The sequence below is a fragment of the Falco rusticolus genome, chromosome 3 (genome assembly GCF_015220075.1).
Source record: "Falco rusticolus isolate bFalRus1 chromosome 3, bFalRus1.pri, whole genome shotgun sequence".
NCBI classification, from domain to species: domain Eukaryota; kingdom Metazoa; phylum Chordata; class Aves; order Falconiformes; family Falconidae; genus Falco; species Falco rusticolus.
Genome location: NC_051189.1, coordinates 108,460,428 through 108,486,592, shown reverse-complemented (window position 1 = coordinate 108,486,592; position 26,165 = coordinate 108,460,428). Strand labels below are relative to the sequence as shown.

General features: G+C 53.9%; 1 protein-coding gene across 1 annotated transcript in view; it reads left to right on the top strand.

Annotated features, from left to right (window-relative positions):
* EPHA8 (EPH receptor A8) overlaps nt 1-26,165 on the top strand; it is a 51,520-nt gene that overhangs the window by 6,242 nt on the left and 19,113 nt on the right. The window contains exons 2-3 of the mRNA XM_037381879.1: nt 6,780-6,844; nt 15,432-16,095. Of these exons, the coding sequence (XP_037237776.1) occupies nt 6,780-6,844; nt 15,432-16,095 (729 nt within the window). The remainder of the gene's footprint in view (nt 1-6,779; nt 6,845-15,431; nt 16,096-26,165) is intronic.

The window sequence follows — 26,165 nt, the reverse complement described above, 5'->3', positions numbered from 1 at the left end:
TTCTCTGATCTGTGTTCCGCAGGTTTTTCTTATCACAAGCAGAAAAGGCGTGTTCCGTGTTAGCAAAATCTCCTCTATAATTTTTAAAGACTGTCATGGTCGCGTGTTACTGGTAGCATGAAATATTCAGCCTGTCCCTGAAGCTGGGACTGCAGCTTGGTGGAAAATGGGACGTGTAGGTCCGAGTGCAGGTCCGTTAGGTGTTCTTCAGGCTTCTGGGTTTGGGGACACCGGTCAGGGCTGCAAGAAGTTGTCCTTCGGTGACGTGTGGCCTGAACAGATTAGTTCTCGCAGGGCTTTAGCCAAATGAGATGCCGAGAGGTTGGTGTGTGAGGCACGGGCTCCTCTCTGCTGATGGATGGGTCCATGTCGCCTTCCCATCCCTTAGGCTGGGGACGTTGTGATGGAAAGGACTTGTGTGACCCCCAGATGGCCAGACCTGGGGCCACCAGGTCTGCAAAGCCTTTCTCCAGGGCTGCAGGGACCCTTCAGCTCCCCTCGGTGCGCCCTGCTGCCTGTCCCCTCCCCAGCCTCGCCGCGGTCCTGCTCCTTCTCCTGCTCACACCGGGTATTTCCATGGAATATCTCGCCTCCCTGACCTTTCTCATCCTCCCGTCCCCAGAGCCTTCCCACCTCCTCCTCTGGCTTCTGCCCTGAATTACAACAAGCCCAACCACCCCTCGGGGCCCAAAATAACTCTTTCCCCACTGGCACGAGCCCCTGGACGAGGGGCAGTGGAAATGTGCTCCCCCCTCAGGGCTGGACCCATACAACCTGTCCTCAAGCCCTGGGACATCCCGTGGATTTTTAACATTTCCAGCCGGTTACTTATCTTCTTTTATTTATCGTTTTACTTATCGTTTGCACGGTGCAGGGATGCACCCCGGTACCAGAACACCCTGCCCGGGTGGGTACCGTGTGTGCTTTAATTTGGGTCACCTAAACCTGCAGATTCACTTTGCCCTGGCTGTCCCACCACACACGAGCATCAGGAGTCTCAAACCGAGCAGGAAGCACGAGCATTTTACATCTCTATTTTCTCACCTATATTTCCGAGAGAAAACACTTTTTTTTTGGTTGTTTGGCTCTTGATGTGTGGGTTTTTTGTTTTTGTTTGGTTTTTTTTTTTCCTAGGAAAAAAAAATGCTGCCCTGTAATTTCAAGGGTTTTAGCCTTGGAAATACTTTATTCAGGGTGTTTTGTTTTGTTTTGTTTCATTTTTTACATTATTTCACGACACCTCGGTCTTACCACAGGTTATGCTCTTGCACTGCACATTATCTTACATGATATCATGCAGGGTCTGGAAGGATCAGGTTGATCATTTTATTTTTAAAACCTGAACTGCGGCTTTTTGTTAGCACTGATTGAACAAACAAGCTTTCTTCCTACATCAAAGTATCTTCTGCTCGTGGTACCCTGAAAAGGGGTGACCCTCTGGGCAGTCCTTATGGGCATTGCCGCTCCTGATGCATTACAAAACGATATAAAATTAAATACAGAAAGTTCACAGCGACAATCCAGAGGTCTGAGAAGAAATCCTGAAATGGGAATTAGGGCACATCCAAAAAGCAGCACTGCTTTTCATGGCAATTGTTTGAAAACGGTTCATTTTTTAAATTATTATTTTTTTTTCCCAGCCTGATTCTGGTATTTCCAGAACTGTGGAAATCCCACGTTCCTGCTGGATATGGTGCCATCTTTTACATCCTACCCCCAGTGCTTTCCTCAGTTTCCTCTCTGGGCAGCCGAGGCCAGCGGGTGCTGATGCGAGTGTCACCCCTGCTGTGCCCTTAGTCCCTGCAGCCCCGTGGACAAGCAGCTGCTCGACAAAGCCTGCACGGGTCCCGCTGCGGCTGCGGCAGAATGATGGTGTGCAGCACCCTGCCGTCCTGCCCACCCTGCTGCCACCATGCCCACCCTGCCACCCTGCCCACCCCGCTGCCACCGTGCCCACCCTGCCACCACCGTACCACCTGCCTGCCACCATGCCCACCCCATCACCACCATGCCCACCCTGCCACCACCGTACCACCTCCCTGCCACCATGCCCACCCCACCACCACCGTGCCCACCCCACTGCCACTGTGCCCACACCGCCACCACTGTGCCCACCTCCCTACCACCATGCCCACCCCCCTGCCACCGTGCCCACCTCCCTACCACCATGCCCACCTTGCCACCGTGCCCACCCTGCCACCACCATGCCCACCTCCCTACCACCGTGCCCACCTCCTTGCCACTGTGCCCACCCTGCCACCACCGTGCCCACCCCACCACCACCATGCCCACCAGGCTCGGTGGGGCTCAGCCCCTGCGCACAGCTCCCCCGTGGGCAGAGCTGACCTACCCGCTGGACTTGCTGCTCTGACTGCGAAGCCCCAAGGGCTGGCCGCGTGTGTTGGTGACTACATGACTCTTTTCCTTTCTTTAAAGATAAATATTGTCCCAGGGAGGGGGAAGCTGGAAGTAAAGCATGCCGGCCTGTCCCCCTGCCATGCTCCGAGGCCGGTAAGACACAGCTTTGTTGGTCGGCTTTGCCTCCCGATTCGGAAAGGTCGCAGCTGGCTATTCAGCGTGCCCCTGGATTAAACGGTGGGACACAAATAGCTGACCCACCCTGGCCCCACCTGCCCCTTCAAAGTCCTGTCTGAGCTTATGGGAAATGAATGCTGCTGGCCCTTGTTCCCCTCCTCTCAGGGAGCCTTTCCCTGCCCCTTTCCCATACCCCGACTTTCTCTTCCCGCTGCAGAGAGCCCTCGCCGTGTAGTTCCCCCACCGAGTGGGGCTGGGGCTGTGGGGCCAGTGTGGGGTGTGCAGACCCGCGGGTGGCTGCGGGGGCTGAGCCTGCCAGTCTTTGGGTAGCGGGGAGCAGGAGCGCCTAACCGTGCTGATAAGAGTTTAATTATCGATGCAAAAGGCGTTGTTGCATGGGGGGGAGCCTTGCTGTGAATCTTGGGAGGCCTTTGAAGTTGTGATGGAGAGGAACTGAAGCCCAAGGGAACAGGGCTGCTCCCACTGACCCTTCCTCCCCATGCCTGCGCTACAAAGCCCCTGCCTGGGAGGGAGACGGCAGAGTAATTAGAGTGAGGACTGCAGTGGGTTAACAATTAGCGAGGGTGCTCAGGGCCCTCTTTGGTCCCCCACTGCTCTTCTAGAGGCTGGGGCTCAGTGCATCCCCCATTGTGTCACCCCCAGGCTTGTCCTGCTACCCCACCACGCACCCCTGGGTGGGCAGAGGGTCCCCAGGCTCCCCTGGGCTGGGCAGCTGTGGCTGCCGTGGGACCCTTCCTGAGCCCGGCATGCTTAGATGTGGGACCCCCCAGCGCCTGCGCCTGTTAGGGTTGTAATACAGCCCTGCGGGAGCCGCCGCCACACACGCAAGTGCTGGGAAAGGTTTCTGAGCACTTGCTCCCTATAGGTATAGGTATAAGGCAAGAGATATATGGACCCGGCAAAACACACAGCCTCTGGATGTGAGTCCCTGCCTCGGCTTCCTCACTCATCCCAAATGGCATTTAGAATTTGGTAGATCTGGGTACAGGTATGAGTATGGATAGGGCTACAGATACAGATGTGCATACAAAAATAAAGTGGCAGGTATAAATAAATTATACATCATATACATACATGTATACCTGGTCTTTGACTCCTGCGTAATTTGCACCTATGAGATTGCAATGTGCACTACTCGCGCGACGTTAGACAATGCAACTTTAGAAAGGAGCAAGTAGGTCTGCCTTGCGTGAGACTCTGTCTCAAGACCCCGGTTGGTGCTGGGGAAGCGACCTGCTTGCTCCTAGGTGCTTCCATTTGAACGGGCAATCAGGCTTGACAGCTTTTCCACCAGTGCAAGAATTTCCCCTGACACCTCCTGGTGTTTTGGCTCAATACGCCGAGTCAAGGCCAAGGCACAGAATAGGGAAAATACAAAATGGTGCTCAGGAAAACAAAATGGAGCTCGCTGTTTGAGACTGATACGTGCAGACAGTCCATAACATCAAACAGAATTGCCCAGCTGTAGGAGAGAGGTCTCCCAAACCGGCACATTTTCTGAGAAACGTTTCAGCTGAAAGGGGTCCTTTGTGGCGGCCTCACTCACCCTCCGGCATCAAGGGCGGGCTGTTTCTGAGCATCGCCTCCAGAGATGCAGCTGGAAGATCACCTGCGAGGGGCTGGATGGGGCAGTTGTTGCATGCGATGCGGCGGGTTCCCTTTGGTGTTCATCTGTAGCCTCCCGCTGAAATGGACAGTTTGGGTTTTGGGAGAGCGTGGGTCTCCCCACATCCCAGCACAGCCTGTCATGGTGCTGCTGGGTGGATGCTCATAGCCACAGATGTGCGCTATACCATGAGTTAATGCAGGAGCTCTTGGACATGCAATGCCTCTGTGTTTGTGCAATGCCCGCTGCAGTGGGCTTAATGCATAGGACTCCAATGCACTTGGCTGAAACGCTTGTTAAGGAATCAAAGAAATAACTTAGCTCTTTTCCTTCAAAGAGGTTCAAGCGATCTGCTCCACGGGCGTGTTGCAGGGAATGCAAGCTTGTTTGTGCACCAAAGCACCCGCAAGGAGACGGCTCCATCATCTGTACCAGACTGGGTGACAACCATATGGTCCACGTGGTGGGATGGGGCGTCGCAAGCTGGCTCCAGATCCCACACGCCGCTGTGCAGAGAAGCCTGGGGCACGTCCCACCATGCCTGCTCCGATCTCAGCATCATTCCCCACGGCGTGATGCTGTGGCTGGACCCCAGTCTGTTGCAGGCTCCTCATGCTGCTTGGAGAGCAGCGAGAGGCAGCCACATCCATCGCTGAGCATCTCAGCGTGGGAAAGAGGGTGCACAGACCACGGCGGGGGGGACAGAGGGTCTGCGAAAGCGGTTCCCTCCCCGCAGCCTGCCTGCTGAGGGTCACTGCGACTGTGCTCCTGCACTGTGAGCAGGGAAACTCCCGAGCCCGGGTTCCTGCTGGGCGAATTACCCAGGGAAAATAGGCAGAAAATCTTCAGATTAAGAATAACAAATAAAAATGGATTTGAGATCTCCGAGGTAATTACTCCGTGCTGAGGGCAAGGGGCCTCTTTAGCAGTGGGAGCAGCGCCATGCGGGGAGTGGAGGGGCTCGGCCTGCTGTTGGGCCAATGGAGTCACACAAGAAACCCTGGAAATTCTTTCAAATTGTTCTGCTAACATTAATAAATGCCTCAAAAGCTCCTAATCTGCTCTGTCAGGAGCATGACGTCCGGGTGTTTCACAGCCAGCTCACGTCTCTGCTCTTCTCTCCCCCCCCTTCTCCTTCCCTGCTTGGTAATAGTAAATGAAAGTGGCACCCGTTCCCCCGGCTGCTGGGACCAGCGTCACACTGAGCCCAGCCTCTACCAGGGCTGGGGCTGCTGTCCCAACGTGCCCCATCCCCACCGCGACAAGCGGGTGCCTTGCACCGAGACCACCATCCCCCCAGAGCCCAGGGACCAGCCGTGACCTGGTGCTGCAGCAGGGATGCGGTGCCCAGTTGCCTCGAGGTCCAGTTTGATGCTGCTTGAGGGTGAGGATGGGCAGCCAGCACGGATGAGGCATCCGGAGCAGGATCAACCTTACTGGGTGGCTGCAGGGCAAAGAGCACTGGGCAAAGCTGGAGGCACTGGAGGTCCCTGAGGGAGCCTGGTGCTGATGAGGGGTGACGAGGCATGGGCACCCTGGTGTTGGTGGCACGACGAGGTGAGGGCACCCTGCCAGCACCCTCTCCCAGGCCTCCACCCCCCGGCTCTGTACCCTGGAGCTGGGGCTTGGGCTCCTTCCCCAGGTGCTGAGCAAGTCGGGGGGTTATAAGGGTGGTGGCAAGGCTCTCCTCTGCCTGGTGCTGCAGCGTCCAGCGTGGGGCTGACGGCAGTAGGTGACACCCAGGGGCAGATCACCCTTTGCACGCAGCAATGCTGTGGCATCCCGCTGCCCCCATTCCACTGCTGACACTGCACAGGTTTCTGTGGGAAGCTCCTGAGTACATTCAAAGGTGTCCTCATCTCTCCCCCCACGGAAGCTGCTCCCCTCTCCTCGCAGATTTGCCCGTGTCTCCTCGTTAAGCTGGGCTCCCAGTGGTGGCAGGGCTTCTGAAGGGCTGGCTTTGATGGGTCTCCCCACGCAGCTGGTCCCCTGTGGTCTGGCCTGTCCAGTGGGGTGTCAGCCAGGACCGTGGGGGGTCACTTTGTGCTGGAGCTGGGCACCATGGTGCATAATTACAGTGGCTGCTGGAGTGCGGACTTCAAACTGGTGGTGCTGGGAGGGAAATGAGCCTAAAGGGCTCTGCAAAGCCTCTGGAGCAGAAGTGTCCAGGCAAGAAATGATGCTCCCATTGCATTGGTGTGGGCACAGGGTGGGACTGCCAGACAACCTGATGTTTGGAGTTTGTTTCCCCAGCTCTCCCTTGCTTTGCATCCCTCTGACCTGCTCTGCATCCCCTCTGACCTGCTGTTGGCAGCCCCCTCTCCTCCAAGAGGATGCATTGCTCTAAGCCCTATGGCCAGAACTGATACAGCCCCACCCCAACTCTACCCCAAACCAACAGCTCGGGGGAGCATCATTTGTTGCCATCCCCTTGCTCCGTATCTGCCTCAGCTGCAGCCAGGCAGGTCCCTGGCAGTAGCCCTATGGATCGATGGGCGCATGGGACAATCAAGCGAGCAGGGTACAAGGAAGGGTCATTTGTGGGAGCTCAGTTCCTCACCCCTTGGGGATGCGGAGAAAGCTTTCTAATGCAGCATTTTGCTCCTGTGTTTTACAGTGAACTTGCTAGACACATCAACGATCCCTGGGGACTGGGGCTGGATGACGTATCCCTCACACGGGGTAAGTATGAAGTTGACACATGGGGGACCCCAGTGGGACGGGTCACCATGGATACCTGCGGGGAGGGTGGATGGACATCTCAGCCCCAGGCTGGTGCCTTGGTCAGTGCTGATGGGGCAAGAAGCCCACGTCTGTTGGGAAAATACTAATCTGAAAGGCTAGCAGTGGGAAAGTGGCATTTGGAAATGCCGTTTAACTCTCCATGTCCCCTGGGAGGGACCAAGTTGTCACCAGGTCCCGAGCTTTGAGGGAGCTCAGGAGCTGGGTGGCCCCCACGAGCACTCACAGAGAAGCATCTCATTCCTTGCTGCACCAGGGAAGCATCAGGAGGAACAGCTCAAAATAACGGGGAAGCTCTCAACCACCTGTAATCAGAGGAGCTGGCTGTGGGAACTGGGCAAGAGGGGCAGGGAAGTATCCCTTCTGGCTGGTTCCTTACGGGGAGTGGGGATGCAATGTGACCAGGAGGGGTGTAGGGGAGGTGACCCCCATGTGAGCCTGCCATCTCTACTGGCTACATCCTCCCTTCACTTGCATTTCCATGTCTAGGTTTTCCTACCACAGCAGCTTTCTGGAAATTGTGAGTTTCGGATGGCAGGGGGGACCTGGCTGGAAGGATTTTGCTCATTCCTTTAGTGAACAGAAACAATCCCATAAATACACACAGGGCCAACTGCAGGGCACAGTGGGGCTTGCTGCATGCACAGAACGTGCAAAACTGGGGTGCCTACCTGGCTTCTGCTGCTGGGTTGATTTTTCATGTCCACTCTTTTTCATCCCCTCTCGGAACTAAACGGTCCTAATCTTTTCAATTCTGCCTCCTACAGAAATCTTCCCAGGCCTCTAATCATTTTCATTGATCTGTTGCTTGAGACTTTCAGTCGCCGCGCTGTTTGAGCAGGCGTGATCAGAACCGTGAATTCCTAACAATAACAATGATCGGATTTATAGCAGGCATTATCATATATGTAAATATATTAGAACATTAATTCGGGTCTAATTTTAGCAGTTAACTGTTGCAATGATGACAACTGTGGAAATGTAATGGATTGAGAGGTACAAGGTTGGAGGGGACCACAGAACTGATGTGATGTGATCTGCAAAGATACGGGCCTTCAGACCTGTTAATTCACTCATCTCAGAAAAGCCCATCTTTTAGGGGAAAAAAATAAATTGACTACAAAATTGCCAGTGGTGGCAAACCCTCCAGATCCTGTAGCAACGTCATTAACAGGTCCTTGTTAAAAGCCCATCATTACATGGGTTTGCCCACACATATTAGTGATGTTTATTAAGAATAGTCAATGCTAGATGCCAAAAAAAGAAAAAACAAAGAGACTTGTATGACGCCTAACGCCAAAACCACCTCCTGGACATGCTGCTGTGTCCTACAAGACCTAAGTAAGTCAGGTCACCACTCCTCACTTACCCCGTGCTTTTGCTCTGCTCGTGGCCTTGTTACCCAGAGGATAATCACACAGCTGTGTGAAAACAGTCTTGAACACCTTCAAGGAGGGTGCCTGGGTTTTGATGCGACATTCTTGCACAAACAACTTTGCATATCTTTTTCCAGCTGGAGGTTTTAATGGCTCCTCTGAACACTTGTCTGGACTGTGGTTCTTCCTCCATGGGCCACTGCACCACATCATCCTGAAAGAGCATCTCATTCCTTTACCCTCATGCTGGTTCTGCAGCTCCAGGTGTTTTTGGAGTAGCAAATTTGCACTTGGATCCAGCTGCCAGCAGCAGAAAGGAGATGGGATACGGGGCTGTGGTGTCTCAGCGAAGCTGCTGTGCAGTACTCATTTGCAGCGCCAATGATTTGTAATGATTGCTGCAGCCCCTGCAGCAGGGGTCAGATCCAGGTGGGAGGCATGCTGGCTGCTCCACAGGCTTGGTAGCTGGGCTCCACGTGGCTCCCAGCCTGCTACGATCTCTGCTTTAGGAAAGGGACTGAGTTTGCTGGTCACCACCTCGGGAGTGCTGCTGGTGTTGCTGGAACTGTCCCAGCCCACCAGCATGCCGTGACTCTGACAGCCCTGGGATGGTGTAGGAAGGAGGTGGTGTACTGTGAAGCTAGATTTTATATGAGGTCCCTATTTTTGCTGCCATTTCCTTAATTCAGACACTCCTGCTGGAAAAAAAGGTGGCAGTGCCCCCCCTCCCTGTGCTATCCCCCCAGGCTGCCCTGCCTGAGCCATGGCTGGAGCGCGCACTGGGTGCTGGAGGGTGCAGGATTTCCCCACAGCATCTCTGTTCTGTCCACAGACAGACTGATCCATTGCAGCATCCTCCTGCCAAGGGCCAGTGCTGCTGCCCCTAGCTCCCCAGCTGAAGAGATGTTTGGTTTTGCTTTACCTGCTTCTCCTGTGTGAGCCCAGGGCCACCGCATGGGTGACATCGGGGAGCGGGGTGGCTCTGGCTGTGTCTTTGCATGGCAACAAACACCACTGAGCCCCAGGCCCCAGCCCAAGGAGCTTAAGAAGGAGACTGGTGTCCTCTAGCTCGGTCCCTAGTGCCCTACAGCTTGCTTTTCCAGCACCTGCAGGTCCTGTCCCACCTCCCTGGGGCTCCTGGGAATGCCAGAGCTAGGAGCAGTGTCCTCTTCTGGACTGGGAGATCCCAGAGCTGCCCTCACAGTCAGGGCAATAATCCAAAGAATCAGCAGTGCAAAACTGGAAGGCTACCGCTTGCAAAGGCCTGATGTTTTCATCACACCTGTGGGCAAGGTGAACTTGCCTCACAGGACAGGTTTTTTCCTTCTCTGTGTTCGCTGTGGCCAGCAAGAGCAGGAGCAGGGAGCAATGGGCACAGCACCATCGCCCTGGGGAGTGTCAAGCCATCAGGGAGGCAAGCGTGGCCTGTTTTGACATTTCCTCTTGCTAGACAATTAACTGAGGGGTAATTGGCTGTAATTGCCGCTCAGGGGTTTAATTGCATCCCCCCCTCACCTCCACCCCGGAGACACGTGCAGGAAGCAAAGGGTCACTGGGAGCATTCCTGTCCCGCAGGCTGCGGCTCCTCTCAATTATAACTTCAAAGGGCTCCCAGGAGCTTTGCAGCTCACTGCAGCCCCCGAACAATTCCCTCTGCATTGAAAATTAAACTCTTATCAGTGCCGTCAGAGGCTGCCCCTTCCCCTTCTGTGCCTCTGGTTTCCCAGCTTTTCCCAGCAAAATGCCCCAGTGCCCCAGTGCCCTTCCCTCCCCTCTCCTCGCTTGGCAAGTCACCCTCTGGATCAGAGGGAGCCTGATCGGCCCCTTTGCAAATTGCTTTTCTACTGCCTAATTAAAACGCTGATGAGATAAGTCAACATATTATTAATAATTATTGTATCGTCTACTTTGATTTACAAAGTCAAACAGGAAATGATTTTGTTCAGACACAGGGTATCTAAGGAGCTTGAATGCTGCCTTGCAAAAGCTAATTATAAGGGGAGCACCTTGAGTGCTGGAGAAAGGCCCCCTGTGCTGCCCAGGACCACCCTGTCTGCTCCCCCACCAGCATCTCTGTGGTCTGGCCCCACAGCATCCCCCTTGCTGCCCAGGCTGGGGTCAGCCCAGGGGGCTGGTGGGCACCTACCACCCAGGCAGCTGTCCCAATGCCTGGCATGCTCCGTGTTGACTCTGCTGGTGGGAGCAGCAGGAAAGACCTTCCGAGGTGGTTTGCACCTCCCCATCCCTGCCCCTCCGCTCCTGGGAGAGGGACGGATCCTGAGGCCCCTGGGCACGATTAGCCAAGAGTTCTCTTCCCTCGTTCTGCAGCAGCTCAGAGGTAAAACTGGCAGAAAGACACCAGATTTGCTTGAACAACCAGCTGAGAGCACAGACAACACTTTTCTGCCTGTGGGATGGTCCCTCAGCAGTTTGTGCATCAGGGGTGGGGAGTTCATGCTGCTGTGAGGATGCTACAGTAAATGCCCCAGGACCGTACTGTGTGCAGAGCAAAGCTCACACACTGGGGGACATTTTCTGCCTGGTCCTGCCACCGACAGTCAGTTCACGGCTTGGAGGAGCCCTGACTTACACGCCAGCCCTGTTACAAAGCAGGGTCTCCCTTTGCTCCAAGCCCACCCTGCAAAAACCCTGTCTCCAGTCTGGCTGCGCTGCTTACTTGCCATTTCAGCTCCCCTCAGGGTTGTGTCTTTCTCCTCAGACCACCAAAAGCTATTAGGGCTCTCCCACCTGCTCAGGCTATGTCTCCTGCCCTCCGTCACTTTGATGTCCTTTTGCGGTTTCTTGGGTTTCTTTTCCAATACGGAGCCTCTGCTTGGATCCAGGAATACCAGCAAGTTACAGGGCAAGCTGTGGTGAAATTCATTTTCTTTGGGAAAAAAAAAAAAAAAAAAAAAGAAAAAAAAAAGAAGATGAGTTGGAATAGAACATTGGAAAATAAAGATTTAGACTAGTAATTGAGATAAAAGCTCATCTCCCAGTGCTTGTTCAGTAAATGCTGGGTTATTGCTAATTCCCCAGACGCTGGTCACTACCAGGAGTTAATCACCTGCAGTGAAGCTCAGGGTAGTTAACTGCCTGACAAATCCCTCCTTAGCCACAGCAGCGACTGATTTCATGGGGATTATCTCCATTAACACCTCCCATCTAATGATTTATAGCTGCAATAAAGCCCTTCCCTTTTTTTTTTTTCTGCCCCCCCCCCCCCCCCCCCCCCTCCCAGTGCCAGTGGTGTGAGGGGCCCAGAGGCTCCCAGGGAGGTGCCATAGCCTTGTGCTTGGGAGGGAGGGAGGAAGGAAAGTGCTGGATGTCTCGGCAGCAGGAAAAGCTTTGCCATGCCAGGCAGACCCGGCATCCCTCCTGGAAGCCATCCCAGGACTGGGGTAACCTGTCACTTGGCTCCCTCCATGGGTACCACAAGGGTGGTGGGAGGCTGAGCTTCTGTTCCAGAGGGTGGTCTCTCCTTTTGTGTGCATCCCCTCCACTCCTCCTCCTCCTCCTCCTCCTCCTCCTCCTTCTCCCCACTCTGCTGCACCACACAGGCCCTGGGAGACTTCTAAGACCTTGCTCAGCCGCCCAGATATCTGGTGTTTGCATCTTTCGCCTTTCATAATCTGGCATTATTTTTTTTTATAACTGGTGTTGACTTTAATTTAAACTCTTAGGCAAACCCCTGAATACAGATGCAATCATGTGTGCCCCCCCCCCCCCCATCAATGCGTGCGCTCACCACATTAATTATGATGTCCTCATTTCTGTCTCGCTAGGGGATCTTATCACAATGATGGGGGCCGGGCTGAGCTTTGTTTAATGAAAGCCTCTTCAAACTGTTAGCCAAGAGCAGGGATGCCAGGGGGCTGGGTGCATGCACAGTGCCTGCGCTCTGGAACCGGTGGTACCCAGCGTCAGGGGTTCCTCTCCCTGGCCTTAAATGCCTGTAATGAAGAAAGACCCTTCCAATCATGGGGATTCCTGAAATGGGTTGCTCCAGCCCCGATGCCCAGGAGATCCTGGGACCTGGCAAAGCTTGTGGAAACCTGTGTTGCCTGGTGGGACTCTGGGAAGATGCACTTGTGGCATCTAAGCCACCACTTCAGTTGGCCTGCCTGCCCTCCATGCATTTCCATCCACGGAAGAGTGCTTGCCCCGTTAGGCCAGTGGAACACGTGGTGTTTTGGGCCAGTCTCAGACTGGGATCCCAAGGCACTGCATGCGACCTTGGGAAAGAGCTGGCAGTCCAGTTGCTGTGCAGAAAAGCAGCAAGTTTGAAAGAGTGATGATGCAAATGCAAACCCTCCGAGTCTTCCCCTGTGGTTGATGCTGACCACTGCTGGTGCTTGGAGATGGGTATTTAGCTCTGCTGTCTGCCAGCGGTGAGGATGCTGCCAGCTCTGGCAGCACCACAGTGGCAAGGGGACACTGCTGTTGAGAGCACAGTCACCTCTGCCAGATTTGGGAGAGAAGCGAAAGTCTGGAGGACACTAGCTAGAGGTCAAGGCATTTTGGTGCACACAATAACCTCGTATTTCCCTTGCTGGGCACTCCTAGAGAGCCAGGGATGTTGCAGAGGGGACCTGGCACTGCAGGGAGCATCCCCACTATGCATCCCGCAGCTCTGCCCTCACCTCGCATCTCCTCCCATGCACGGCTCTGCCTCACTTCCCCCCAGGGAACTCAGCAGGGAAAAAGACAGGAAACAGATGTTGTGTTAATTTGTGCTCGATTAATTTCTACAATGACTTCCACCCCCTCTGCAGCACGGGACAAGAGGCAGGAGTGTATCCTGTGTGTCAGCACTTTCTGTGGGCTCACCTCTGTGGTTGGGGAAACTGAGGCATGAGAGGAGTACCACCGCTTGGCCCTCCAGCAAAGCACACAGGTAGCCTGGCCCCTTCCCACGTTGACCACCTGAGTGCTGGGGAGAAGAGCAGGTCTTCAGTGATCCTAGGACAGACATGGACATTTCTAGCATTCAGAAGAACCAGAATTATTTTTCTCTCCTGGCAGTGGCTTGACTTTCACACCCTTCACCAGCGTATTCCCCTCTGAGCTTTCACTGACGTTTGCACCTGGACCTGCTGCCTTTTCCAGGTCGCTTTAAGGTCTTTAGGAGTGAGAAGGAGAGTTTTCTCCTAAGCAGGATTCTGGGGGAGTTTTGAAGATGTATGGCACTGAAATGACTTCTAGCACTAGAAGTACAGCAGCACCTCCTCCGCAGGGCTGCAGGTCGGGGAGGTTAAATGAGGAAGAACTTTCCCATCTGAGAGGGGAGAAGGGAGCGGGCTGTCTTACAGGTATCACTGATAACCTCTTGCCAATATCTCCCTTGTTATCCACTGATAACCCAGAACTTGCCAATGTTCTGGAGGTGTGATGCCCTCCCTTAGCTGTGTCCTGCCCTTGCAGTGCTGGCAGCCCTATAGCAAGGCTGTGGGGTGCCTGTCCCAGGAGATCTGTATCCTCGCCAGCTCCCACAGTCACTGGGGTGAAGTCCTCAGGCTCACCCCCTCCGAGATGAGTATCAGGCTCCTCTCTGGGATGATGTTGGTTTTGTGTCCGTAATGGAACACAGGTCACCACTCGCACAAGAAAACACCATTTTTGTCCTGTCAGAGCAAGCCCAGAGGTTTATTTTAATGCACTTGCAATGCTGCTTAAAAGATTTGTTTTCCTGCTCTGTGCACTGCTGCTGGAGCTTTTCTTGGCTCCCCCAGCCCCCCCAGACAGCACACAGACTGGCAGGGCACATGGGGTGCCATGGTGGGGGGTGCTCCCTGTCAGCTGCCTTTGGGGGTGCGCTGAGGCTGTGTGGGGTGATGGTTTGGTAGGCAGAGCAACAAGTGCCGCAGGGGTGCCAGTACCTTCCCAGCTTCTGCAGGGTTGTGTCTGTAGACTGGGGCATGATGGTGGTGGGACTCAAGCATCTTCAAAGCCTGTTGCTACATCCAGGGAGAAGTCAGAAGATTTGAAGTCCTCTGCATCTCTTCCTCCTCCTCCTTCTCCCATAAGAATAATTCAGGGGTCCCAACCCGTCCATGGGAGATGTGATTGGGGTGCCTGGTTTGGACAGGAATGTGAGCTGAAGAGGTGGTGGGAAGCCTCCAGAGAAGAGAAGGTCTGTGGGTCCTGGTGAGGGGTTGGTGAGGGTGGAGAGGGAGCCATGTGAAGCAAAGGAGAGCCCGCAGAAGTGTCCTGTAGCCCTCAACAGCTCTGCTCAACCTGTCCCTCAGCTATGGAGCTCATTTGTACGCAGAATCTCACTACTCCTCACTTCTCAGCAGTTACACCCGCTAAGCACCCCTCTCCTAGATGACACAAGTGTCCCTGCCCCTCTAAACTCACTCAGACCCCTCCACTGCAATCGTGCTTGCTGCAACCTGCTTTTGTGCAGCATCTGCTCCCCAAGCTCACCCTGCTGCCACTGCTACACTGAATTTTAACCCCAGAGTTGCCAAGCTTTAAGCCCCTGGGGTCCTAGAGCCACCCCCCTCCCCCACTCCAGCCTCTCAGCTCACACTGAGGGCTCACACTGAGGAATCACACTGACACCACCTTGCCTGGGAAGAAGGGGGCTCTGAGCCCCTGTGGATCCCCGTTTCTTGCTGGAAGTCCCGTGTTCACTGCATGCTTCCCCTTCACCCCGCGGCAGGCACCCTGAAACTCCTTCTCCAGCTGGGAAGTGGCCTGTGGAGATGGAATGAGCCAGAAGAGATGTGGGGGAGCAGCAGGCAGGTGCCTTCCTGCTGCTGCTGTGAATGGTGGGTTGAGCACCAAGAGAAGGGATGTGCACGTGTGGTCTGGAGGGTTTGGAGCCTTCCCAAACACCCACTGCCCCCAGCTTCTGCCATCAGATCAGAGTTGTGCAAGCAATCCCATCCACAGACAGGGGTGGGCTTCACCCAGCTCTGCATCAGGGTGGGCTGTGAGAATTACTGCCCAAATTAGTGCTGGGTAAAGTCTATTCATCCTCATTTTGCTTTGGCCAGTAGCAGCAGCAATCTCTCATCCAGATGCAGCTGCTGGAGCAGAGGGAGTTGATCACGGGGTGGGTGATAGCCCAGACTCCTGCATGTCTTGCCCTTGCCAGGCTTTCGGGGACATCTGGAATGACCTATTCTCTCTCTGTCCCGCAGTGGGATTCAATCAATGAAATGGATGAGTTTTTCAGCCCCATCCACACCTATCAGGTCTGTAATGTCATGACCCCCAACCAGAACAACTGGCTACGGACCAACTGGGTTCAACGGGATGGCGCGCGGCGGGTCTATGCAGAGATTAAATTCACACTGCGGGACTGTAACAGCATGCCGGGCGTGCTGGGCACCTGCAAAGAGACTTTCAACCTCTACTACCTGGAGTCCGACCGGGACCTGGGCACCAGCACCCGGGAGAGCCAGTTTATGAAGATCGACACCATCGCAGCTGATGAGAGCTTCACCAACGTGGACCTGGGGGTGAGGCGCCTGAAGCTGAACACGGAGGTGCGGGGCGTGGGACCACTGAGCAAGAGGGGTTTCTACTTGGCCTTCCAGGACATAGGCGCTTGCATCGCCATCGTTTCCGTGCGGGTCTACTACAAGAAGTGCCCGGCGATGGTGAGGAATTTAGCATCCTTCTCCGAGGCTGTGACTGGGGCAGACTCATCCTCCTTGGTGGAAGTGCGGGGAGAGTGCGTGGGCCATTCGGAGGAGAGGGACACCCCCAAAATGTACTGCAGTGCCGAGGGAGAATGGCTGGTGCCCATTGGGAAGTGCGTGTGCAGTGCTGGCTATGAAGAGCAGCGGGATTCCTGCATGGGTGAGTCCCTGCTTCTTACTGGCGGTGCCTGCAAGGGGCTCTCGCCTCTTTGGGGAAGGGCTGAGGACAGAAACCTGCTCACAAGACAGAAGCCTGGCCTCTGTGGAGGCCAAGGGCTGCCCAAACCTTTGCTGGATGGCTTCATGCTTCCAAAATGTGCCACTGGTACCACCAGCAAGCCCTTTGGGCACTCCTGTGAGCATGGTTGTGACAGGTCTTGGTGCACAGGGCATGGCTTTGCGATGGGGGCTGGCACGGGGACAAGTACTGCCCTGGCTCCATCTTCCCCTACCGTGGAGTGCGTGGCCCAGAGGTCCCAGACCAGTGCCCCCAGCAGCTCTGGCTCATGCTGAGTCCCAAACCAGTGCCCCCAGCAGCTCTGGCTGGTGCTGAGATCCCTGCTGGTGCACTCCAGCAAAGCACAGCTCAGCCTCTCCAACATGCCCCGCCGCTCGCTTCCCTTTGGCAGGGGATTTTGAAAGCCAGGAAAGCAAAAAGAAAAAACACCGAGCTTTTACAAAACAAGGTTATTGTGTCCATCCATCACCCCTCCCTGGGGCTGCTGCAGAGCACTGTCATCTGGGGGTCCAGAGAGCCTTCCTGGGGGTCCTCTGTGCCACTGGGCAGGCTTCAAGCTGCTGACTGTACAAACTGTGATAAGGAAGCGGGGTGACCAGCAGCAGCCACGCACCAGGTACAGGGATGTGTGTGTACAGAGCACAGCGCTCGGGGCTCCCCGTGAGAGCCCTCCAGGCAGATTTGTTTGCTCTTGGTTTCTTTATGGGACGTGTTTAGGGGAGCAGCACAAATAAGAGTGCGGGGCCTTTGTTTGAGTTTGTCTCTCTCAAGTGGAGCATTTGTCTTAGGGAGACTTAACGCAAGGTTAGGACGTCCAACGCCAGACTGGAACGGATCCAGGTGCTGCTGGGACCAGCACTGGCCCCAGCGGGTCCCCAGCTACACAGAGTGGGAAGGACGGGCAGAATAAATGCTTCTATCCGCAACTCCTTCTGTCTGTGCCCATTGATTTGAAAGTCAACCTGGGATGGATCTGATAATTTAGAAAGGGTTGTCTTCTCCCACGCTAAAGAGTGGCTGCAAAGCGTGCATGGGGCCAGCCATGTGCTGCCGTGGGAGGGGGCACTAGTATGGGTCCCAGCCCCATGACTGCAGGGAGGTTTGGTTCAAAAGGGCCAAACACCCCCTCCCCATATTCCCCTCCTGCAGTCCCATGCAGCAGACTCTGCCCCAGGGCATCACCACCCTAAAGCTTGAAGGCTGAGGGAAGCCCTGGCATCGGCGTTGTGCTCAGCCTGCCTCATTTTCCTGTGCTCCCTTGGACGTGTGTCTCTCTCCTGGGAACAAAGCTGTGGAAAAGCTCCTTCTCTGCCCTCCTGCCCTTTCCTGGTGGGATTTCCCCTGTCCATAGGCCGGGCATAGGAGGAAGCACGGTCCAGCCTGCCTCCCCAGCTGGGGGACACACAGGCAGAAGCTGGACCTTCTGCATGCAGCTGCACTCAGGTCCACGCTGCTCAACCAGCGATGCTCCTGGTGAAGCTCTCGGGGGCTTGTGTCATCACAGGACAGAAATGTCACCGGCCTTTCATGGACCTCAGAGTCATCTTGCCCTCCTGCCTCCCCCATCCCATTTCTCCAGCTCCTAGCACAGGGAGTTCGATAGCCCCACGTCAAGTGAGCAGGGGCATCACCTCCTGCCTCCTGTCTCCTTTGGCAGGTGGGTGTGGAGCAGGAGTACATATATTTACAGACGAAAGCAAACAGATGCAAATCTCTGATCTAAGCTTCTTGTGCCTGATTGGGGCAGAGTTCATTTTTCACAGTGAAAAGTGCCTTTCCAGAATGATTTATAACCCCAGTGGATCTGTCGGAGTTGGAAATTAGCTGTTTTAATTGTCAGGTGGACAAAAGCAGGATTCCAGTGGCTGTTGCCCCAGCAATTTTTCATTCTCCTTCACAGGGATGAGATGATATAAATCACTCCTTGTGGCCCTAATAATCTTTCTATAAATATCAGGGAAATTCATTTTTTGCTTGGGGGAAAAAATTAGAGAAAAGATACTTTGCTTCTATGGCAGTGTTTAAAATGTGATTCCAAATTAATTTCCTTCTGCCTTTCACAGCCAGACGCCTTATTTGTCAAAGCTAAAGATGTTTGAACAGTGGAGGTTTCTCCCCCTCCTCTTTAATGTTCATTTTTCTAAGGACCTGCCAGAGTGATGGAAGACAGTTCAGGAAACCAGATCATGGCCAGAGCTGTTCCCAGCTCTTCAGAGGAGAAGTAAGGTTGTGCCACAGAGCTGGGAAGGACAGGGTGAGGTGGGACATGGTGGAGGATGCGTAGAAACGTGGGGAACTTCTCTGCCTTTTGTCCCCTTGACTTTCAGCCACCAGCTTGGATGCCCCTTTTTTTTGGGGGGGTGGGGTGGGGGGGTGGCTGGGATCGCTGACTCCTTGCACTTGCCCCAGTGGGATCCACATGTTTCATCTTGTTGTGGTGTCCTGGTGTTTGCCATAAAGATGTGAGGGGCAGTTCTCATGGGATCAGGGGACCAGATCGAGGCACTAAGGTCAGGACCATGCTAAGGATGCCAGCTAGCCTGGCATCAGCTGTGTCACAGCCCCGCACTGCCCAAGACATTTGTCCCCCGTATCTGTGCCTCAGGCATCTGCCTGATCTTCAGAGACACAGGACCCCCTTTTCCAGCTGTGGCTGGGCACAGGTGCTGCAGTGCCTTCCTGGGCAGAACCCGGGTTTGAGCATGAATTGCCACAGCTGCTGATGGGGTCCTGGGGTCTTCCAGCTCCTAAAATTCCCAGCTTCTAGTCCCACGGCATCTTCTGCCACAACCACCCCAAGGATGAAACCCCGGGGGGAGGATGTCTCTTCCAGGGCAGCACAGCCCTGCTGCCCCACTTGCTTTTCCCCTCCGTTTTCAAGGCTCTGAAGGACTTTGCTTCTCTCACCCCCATCATCCACAGCCAGCCTTGGATGCGCTGCTCTTTCCTCCTTGAAATGCATCAGTCCGCAGCAAGACACGTTAGTATCTCTTACACACAGCAAATAGCAACTGCTCTGCCTAAATAGCAGAATAAGCAACAGCATAAGTGAAAAGGAACTGTCCCAGCAATTTATCAGATAAGAAAACAATCAGCATAATTCACCTTATTTATATGCAGCTGCTGCACAGGACAAATAGAGACCCATTTCAATAAGGTCAGTGCAATTAGAGAAATGAGAAAGGGGAGCACTTTAACCCTGGCTCTGCTTCTGTGGGAAGGGAAGAAACCCATAAGCCGCCTCCTCAAACAGCCAAGAGGCTGAGAGCTGGGACACGCGGATGGATGGGGAGGTGGACAGGGTGGCTCACGCAGGTGAGGACAGTGGCTTTCCACCCCCCCACCTCCTACCAGCCCCAGCCAGACCCTCTTTGGGGTGGGCTGCCCGGCTCCTGAGCCACCAAGGTTTTGAGCCCATGGTCCTTGCACCAGGGTCAGCCTTTTGGGCTGGATCTGGATTAGTCCTTGGGCTGCATCTGTCACCAGCTATCAGTGAGCAAAACTGGAAAGCTGGGCTAAAATCTGTTTAGCTGATGATGAGTTTTGCGTGCACAGAGCTGGTTTGGAGTATCAGCAGCACTGCTATGGCTATGGATCATGGTGCTGCTCTCTGGGAGCTGACACAAACCCACCCACCCACCCAGCCACCAGTCACAGAGACCTCCAGGAGTGCAGAATCTCCCAGGAAGGATGTTTTCTTTAACATACAAATGAAAAAGGGTCAAACAGAAGGAACAGGCCCACTTCCCTGTTGTCAGAGCAGGTGGATGAGCCTTCAGCAGAAATGCCATTAAAAAGAGTGCCTTTGAGGTATATCCATGGGTTTCTGGAGCAGTTCAGAATTTTTCTCTAAAGTTTGGGACTGGGCATCTTAGCCTCAAGATTGCTCTGGGTGCTTTCCTTCTGCTGTGCTCGGTGGCTTCAGCTTGGCTCTTGCCTTTGCCTGGAAAACAGTGATGAGGGAGCAACAATTAAGCAATTGCTGCTCTATCAGCCTGTTTGCACAGGAGGATGGGTGTTTGTAGCCTGCCAGGGCTGAGCCAGAACAGCTACCAAACAAGGGTCTGATGTGTGCGGCTGAATGAGGATCTGACCCTGGGGTAGACTTTATCCAGCTGTGCTTAAGCCAAAAAAAAAAAATAATGGCCTGTGTCCTCTGGACAAGGAGAAGAGAGGGAGGCTGTCAATGCCTAGACCCTTTCCTCTCCATCTCCCAAACTGGAGGAGAGATGGGAATAGGAGAAGGGCTGCTGGCCCCTGATGGACAGACCCCTCTGCTGCTGGGCTGTCCCACCCCTCCTGTGTGTGGCACATGGCTGGTGGAAATAGATCTGGAGAGTCTGGTTAGCAATCTGGAAGCTGGTTAATTTTTTCCAGTTGGTGGGATTCACGCTGATGAACCAATCAGCACATTTAATGTACCTTAAACCTTCCTCGTGGGCAACTTTAATCGAGCAATTAAAGCGCTACAGCATTGCTAATTAAGAGGAGAAAATACCCGGCTTGGTAATTATGTGCCTGTGAATACAGTTTTGCATCCACGGACCTTTATGAAGCAAGTCAGTGGGGACTGACTTTCCAGCTGGTGGGGCAAGGGGGGAGCAGTGCTATAGGGCACGAGAGGAGGGGAACCCCTATTCCAGCTGCACCCCATCACACATGTACCCTGCTGGTGGGCACAACCCTGGCCACCCAGGAGGAGGGTAAGCCCTCCAAATGCCAGGGAACACAATGGCACGGGTGAAGCCGTTGGCAGGGGAAGCCAGGTCAGAGATGTGGGCTCCAGCTGTGCTCTGCTGGGCAATGACCTGTGGCCACAGCAGCAAACCTTTGCAGCTGTGTGAACAGATGTGGTCCAGCTGCTGATGCTGAAAGGGGAGGAAAGGTGGAGGCATGCGACCTGCCCTCTTTGAGATTGGGTGCAAGGGGACAGACCCCTCTGCCCAGTGCACTGCACATGGGGATGCTGCTTGCCCCTGGGTACTAACCCAGGGAGACCACGGCCCGTGCTCCTTTCTTTCAGTGCAGCAGGGGTGGAGAAGCACACAGAGAGGAGGAAAGAGATGCTAGTGAGTTAAGGGAGCCCACCAGATCCCTGCTCCATTCCCTACTCTTCCCAAACTCCTTCTCCCTTCCTAAGTCAGAGATGGTCTGAGAAGCCCTGGGCTTCTCTCGCTCCCATTTTTCTGGCAACAGTGATTTTTTCTCCTACCTGTGTACAAACATCGCAGGGCAACCATGAGCTCCTTGTGTTGTGTCTTCACGTGGAACAGCCGATAGAGGCTGGTCAGTTGGCAATGGGACACTGCTCTTGCTGGGCTGACTCCAAGCAAAACCCCTTTTTCCTGGTTCTGGGCTACACAGGGGCCCCCAAAATGCACCTGGGGGTCACACATGCCTCTCAGTCAGCAAACCTGGGATTTCAGCTTCCAGGCTGCGCTCCACCTCCCTTAGGTCCTGCCTATGCATATATACCATGTGTCAAGGGGACAGATAAATGTATGTCAAAATACCCTGTCACTGCAGCTCTGGACAAACACGCTGGAATATGTTTCACATTTCTTTGCAAATTGGTGCGGATTTCAAGGAGATTTTCAATGCAAGTCCCAGCACACACGTGCCAGCTCCGAACCGCAGGCTTGGTGCCTGTGTTGCACTCAGTGATGCCTGCTCAGAGCCTCCGGTGCCTGCTGGCAGGGTACCAGGTGGTCATACCCAGAGTTAGACTGCACCAGTGCCCTGGGTGCCCACCACGTAGGGTTTCTGCCATGACTGTACCAAAATAAACCTTTCAAGGGCAGGAGCAGTGATAGTTTCAAAGACGCGCTAGGGGAGTTATGCAAACGGCCTTTCCGTGACGCCAGGCAAGAAAATCAAAGGAACTTAGTGGCTCACAAGATTTTCATTATTGGTTTGCAAGCCAGTCAGCTGCTTTGTAAAATGCAGGCAATACTGGATGTTAAGATTATATCACCTTCTGCTTATCCCATGCAAAGCCCTGTATCCTATAAAAAAAAAAAAAAGAAAATAATTTGTTTTCCAAATCATATAATCTTGGACTATTCAGGACCCAGGTATCAGACTTCAGATGGGAGCAGACTGCAAAGACAATGTCTCAGGAACACAACCCGCTTGCCAGGTTCGGGATGGACGTTAGGAAAAACTTCTTCCCCTGGAGGATTATCCAGCCTTGGGATGGGATCCTTGGACTCACACTTGATTTGTACCAGGACTTCCAGGTTATAGTTCCAGATCTGGCTGCTAATCAGCCTGTATGGATCCCAGATCTTCTGGGCTGCCCATGCATGGCTAATTCAGCTCAACAAGCACGCTGGAGAAGGCAGGGCACAGGGTGAGGTGATCTCAGCATGTCCAGCATCTTCATCCCTTCCTCTAACACTCCAGCAAGTGGCCAATTGCATTTTCTAGGAAAACAAAAAAAAGCAGCCCCCCCCCCCCACACACACACCTAAAACGATATTTTTTTTCTGGTTAGGAACAGAGAAAAAGGGCAGAGATGACTGCAGAGCTGCCTTTCCCCCACCAACAGAACAGTGTTTTGTGTCCCTGGCTGAATATTTTATTGTTTGTCACTTTTCCTCTGAGTTTGGTGTGTTTAGCCGCTGACGTGGATGAAGGGTGAGAATGATGCTAGACTGGAGTTCAGGGTATTGATGGGGATGAAACAAATTTCATTTGTGCTTGGTAGGTCTCTGTAGTCCCTGTAAGAAGTGCTGAAGAGCAGCGGGACTGTGATGGATGGATCTGGCAACTCTCAAAGACCTTTACTAGCTTTGGAATGTGGGGTTTTTTTGGTTTGCAATCTTTTTCTCCACAGAATTTGCCCAGGTGCAGGTCGTGGGCACAGGTTGTTGCTCTGGATGTGAGGTACCACTGTTCAGGTGCCTGGGAAGCTGTTGTTGGGGAATTTAGAAATAGGCAGCTTGTGGGAAAACCCCGGCATTTTGTACCAGCACTGACACTGGGGATGGTGTAACGCAATGGGAGGCTGGGGAGCCTAAATTCGCTACTGGCATATTTGGAGGTTGGGTGTGATTGCCTTGCGTGGGGAAGATGCTTTTCATCCCACGGAGCAGTAGGACCGTGCCAAAAATTTGTTCTGTACTCGACATGAGATCCAGATCCCACTCGTGTCACCACTTCTTGTGTGACAACTTCTTCCCCTTCCTGAAAACAAGATGCTGCCTCTGACACTTCCCCATGAAGGAGAAAGGGATCCAGAAGCTGGTGGTGCTCAGCTGTGCGGGGGTGAGGGCTGTGCTGTTCCCTGTGATGCTCTTCATTCTGCTTCTGCTGGAGTGCTGGGCACCCTTGATTTTAAAGCTCAGCCCCTGTATGCATCCATAGCCGTCTGCATGTGTGCATCCCCTCCAAAGCTGCATACCAGTTCCTGCAGGGGTTGGGATTAAATCCTTGGTATTTTGCATGTCCTTTCCTCATTTAAGGATATTTGCTCCCTGAAGCCTTGCAGCAGGGATGCAGGGTTGCCTCCAGCACTGCCATCTGCACCAGTGGCTCCCATTTGGCCCCACTCCCTCCTGAATGCCGCGTTTTCTGGGTTTGTTTTTCATCCGGTGAAAACTGTGGGGGTTTTTTTTCAGAAGCCTTGGATAGTTCTGTCTAAAATTCCACTACAAAACTGAGTTTTGGAAACAGCTTTTTTCTAATTCTAGCATTAAGCCACCTGTTTCCATCCAACTCCTGCAAGCTGTAGCGTTTCTCCAGATAAGTTTTATATAAAAGCCTTCACTCTGAGAGCGTGCCAGGCTGCCTCACCTACGTCAGTCTGCACAGCACCACCCCGGCTCCGCTCCCACAGAAGGGTTCAGATGTTTCCTGTTTTGTTGGGTTTTGGTTTTTTTTTTTAAAAGATGTAGGGAAGAAGAGCAGGAGTGCTTTCCAAAGTACTGTATTCCAAGCAAGAGGCAAGACCTGCTGATCTTTCTGTGGCAGCACCATGCAGATACCCAGTTTGGGATGCAGCCAGTCTGGAACACCATGGTTCCAGTTTACCCAGCACTACAAGTGGAATTACTCTAGTTGGAAGAGCAGGGTCCTTCTTACACAACATGTCCTGGTGGCTGTGAAATCTGGGTGTTGGGCAAGAAGCTGTGCAGGATGCCCTTTGCTGCATGTGCCGTTTGCTTGCAGCCTGATATGGAGGGTTTTGCCAGCTTTGCAAAATCTTCATGGGTGAAAACTCCCCTCTGTCCCCCTCTCTGCAACATGCCGGGTGCAAAGGAGTGCTGGATGTGTTGAATGATGGGGGAAGGACCAAGGAGTGGGGAGGTGATGTGAGGTGGAGTCTGGGGTGATATGAGGCAAATTCAGGTTTGTATAGTGGTGTGATGAGTTGTAAGGTAATATTGGGGGTGGAAAGCGTTGTGAGCTGTGCAAAGGGGCTGCAGGGTGGGAACTGGGCTGTTCCCACTCAGGGGCTAGGGGTAAGGCAGTGGTCTGGGGTGTGAGAGAGTGCAGGGGCAAGCAGCACACAAAGGGTGCACTGAGCATCAGGAGGGCTGCAGAGCAATGTGTGATCTACAGACCAAGAATTTACCTGAGAAAGCCACCCCAGCCAGCCCCCCAGACCCCCTCCAGACTACTGACCAACCTGGGGACGCAGCCTGGGATTGCAGGGAAAGGGGACACAGCCTTGCAGAACCACAAGGTCTGGGGCAAGGAGGTGGATGCCTCTTTTTAAGACATGACTGTGAGTAACATGCTTCTGTTTCAGTGTCTGTGTCATGTAGGAGCTGAGGTTGGAGGCATCATGCCTAAACTGGATTGAAAGGAGCTGGGATTTTCTGTGCCAGCTTCTCCCGCAGCCTGGAGGGCTCTGGGACCAGTGCCTGTCTCTGGCTGTCACAGTGGCTCTGACACCCTCATTTCCATCTCTTATCTCCTCCCAGCACTGCCAAAGGGAGAAACGTTGCTGCTCTTCTGCTGCTTGCTGATGCTCAGCTTTGTTGCAGGGTCGGGGAGGTGGGCAATCGGTGGCACCAGTGCTGCTAAGCTGCCCCATGGCACCCTCTCAGCCATGCCCTCACCCTGGCCAAACCTCCTGGGCTGAATATGGAGCCGAGAGGGAGCGACACGGGGTTGATGCTCGCATTTGCAGCAGCACTGAAGTCACCCTTAGTGGTCCCACCAGGGCCACCTGCAGAGCGCTAGTCCCAGATGGCAACTTCAGCCTGAGAAGAGTGGCTCATTCTCAGCTAGCATCTCCCCGACAGGTTCATCTATCATCTCCTGAGCTCTGCCAGCTTATTAGCAGATGTTGTCCTGTCCCCAGAGGATGGAGAGGGAGGGAAACAAATGGACCGAACTACAGATGGCTGGCAGAGCCCTACCCATGCTCACTGTTTCTGAGACAAACCTGCTGCTCTGGGGCCCCTTGGGCAAGCGATGTGTGAGAGAGTGGGGCTGATGGGCTGGGAAAAAACAGGCACGATGTGCTGTGCAGGGTGGGGGGCTCAGTGGATGCCCCGTGGTATTGACCCCAAACAGGTTGGGATGGCAGTTGGGGACCCACCTAGGTGACAGAGGGCTGGGGATGCACTGTGCCAAGCACAGGTTTAGTGTTGGTTTCTGTAGGCTCTGCTTGTGACACTGGCCCAGCCAAGTGTCTGGGCTGTAAGCACAGTGTAGATGTGCAAGTCTTGAGCTGGGCTGCAGGTGAAGGTCTGCTGCTGTCCCACGTGCACTGTGAAACCACCCTGTGAGATGAAACTGCAAGGACAGTCAGCCTTGGCTGGGTTTTACAGGAGGAATGGCACTGGGGCCAGAAGGACACCGATAGCAGGACTTCTGGTGGTCCACAGAGGGGACCAGAGATCCTCAGACACAGAGGAAGGTTATCAGTTGCATGCAATAATTTAAAATACAAACATCCCTATCTTCTGCAGGGCTCCTGGGGGGGCACTTGTGGCAGACAGCAGTAGCTGGTTGCTGTGAAGACAGCAGGACAACCA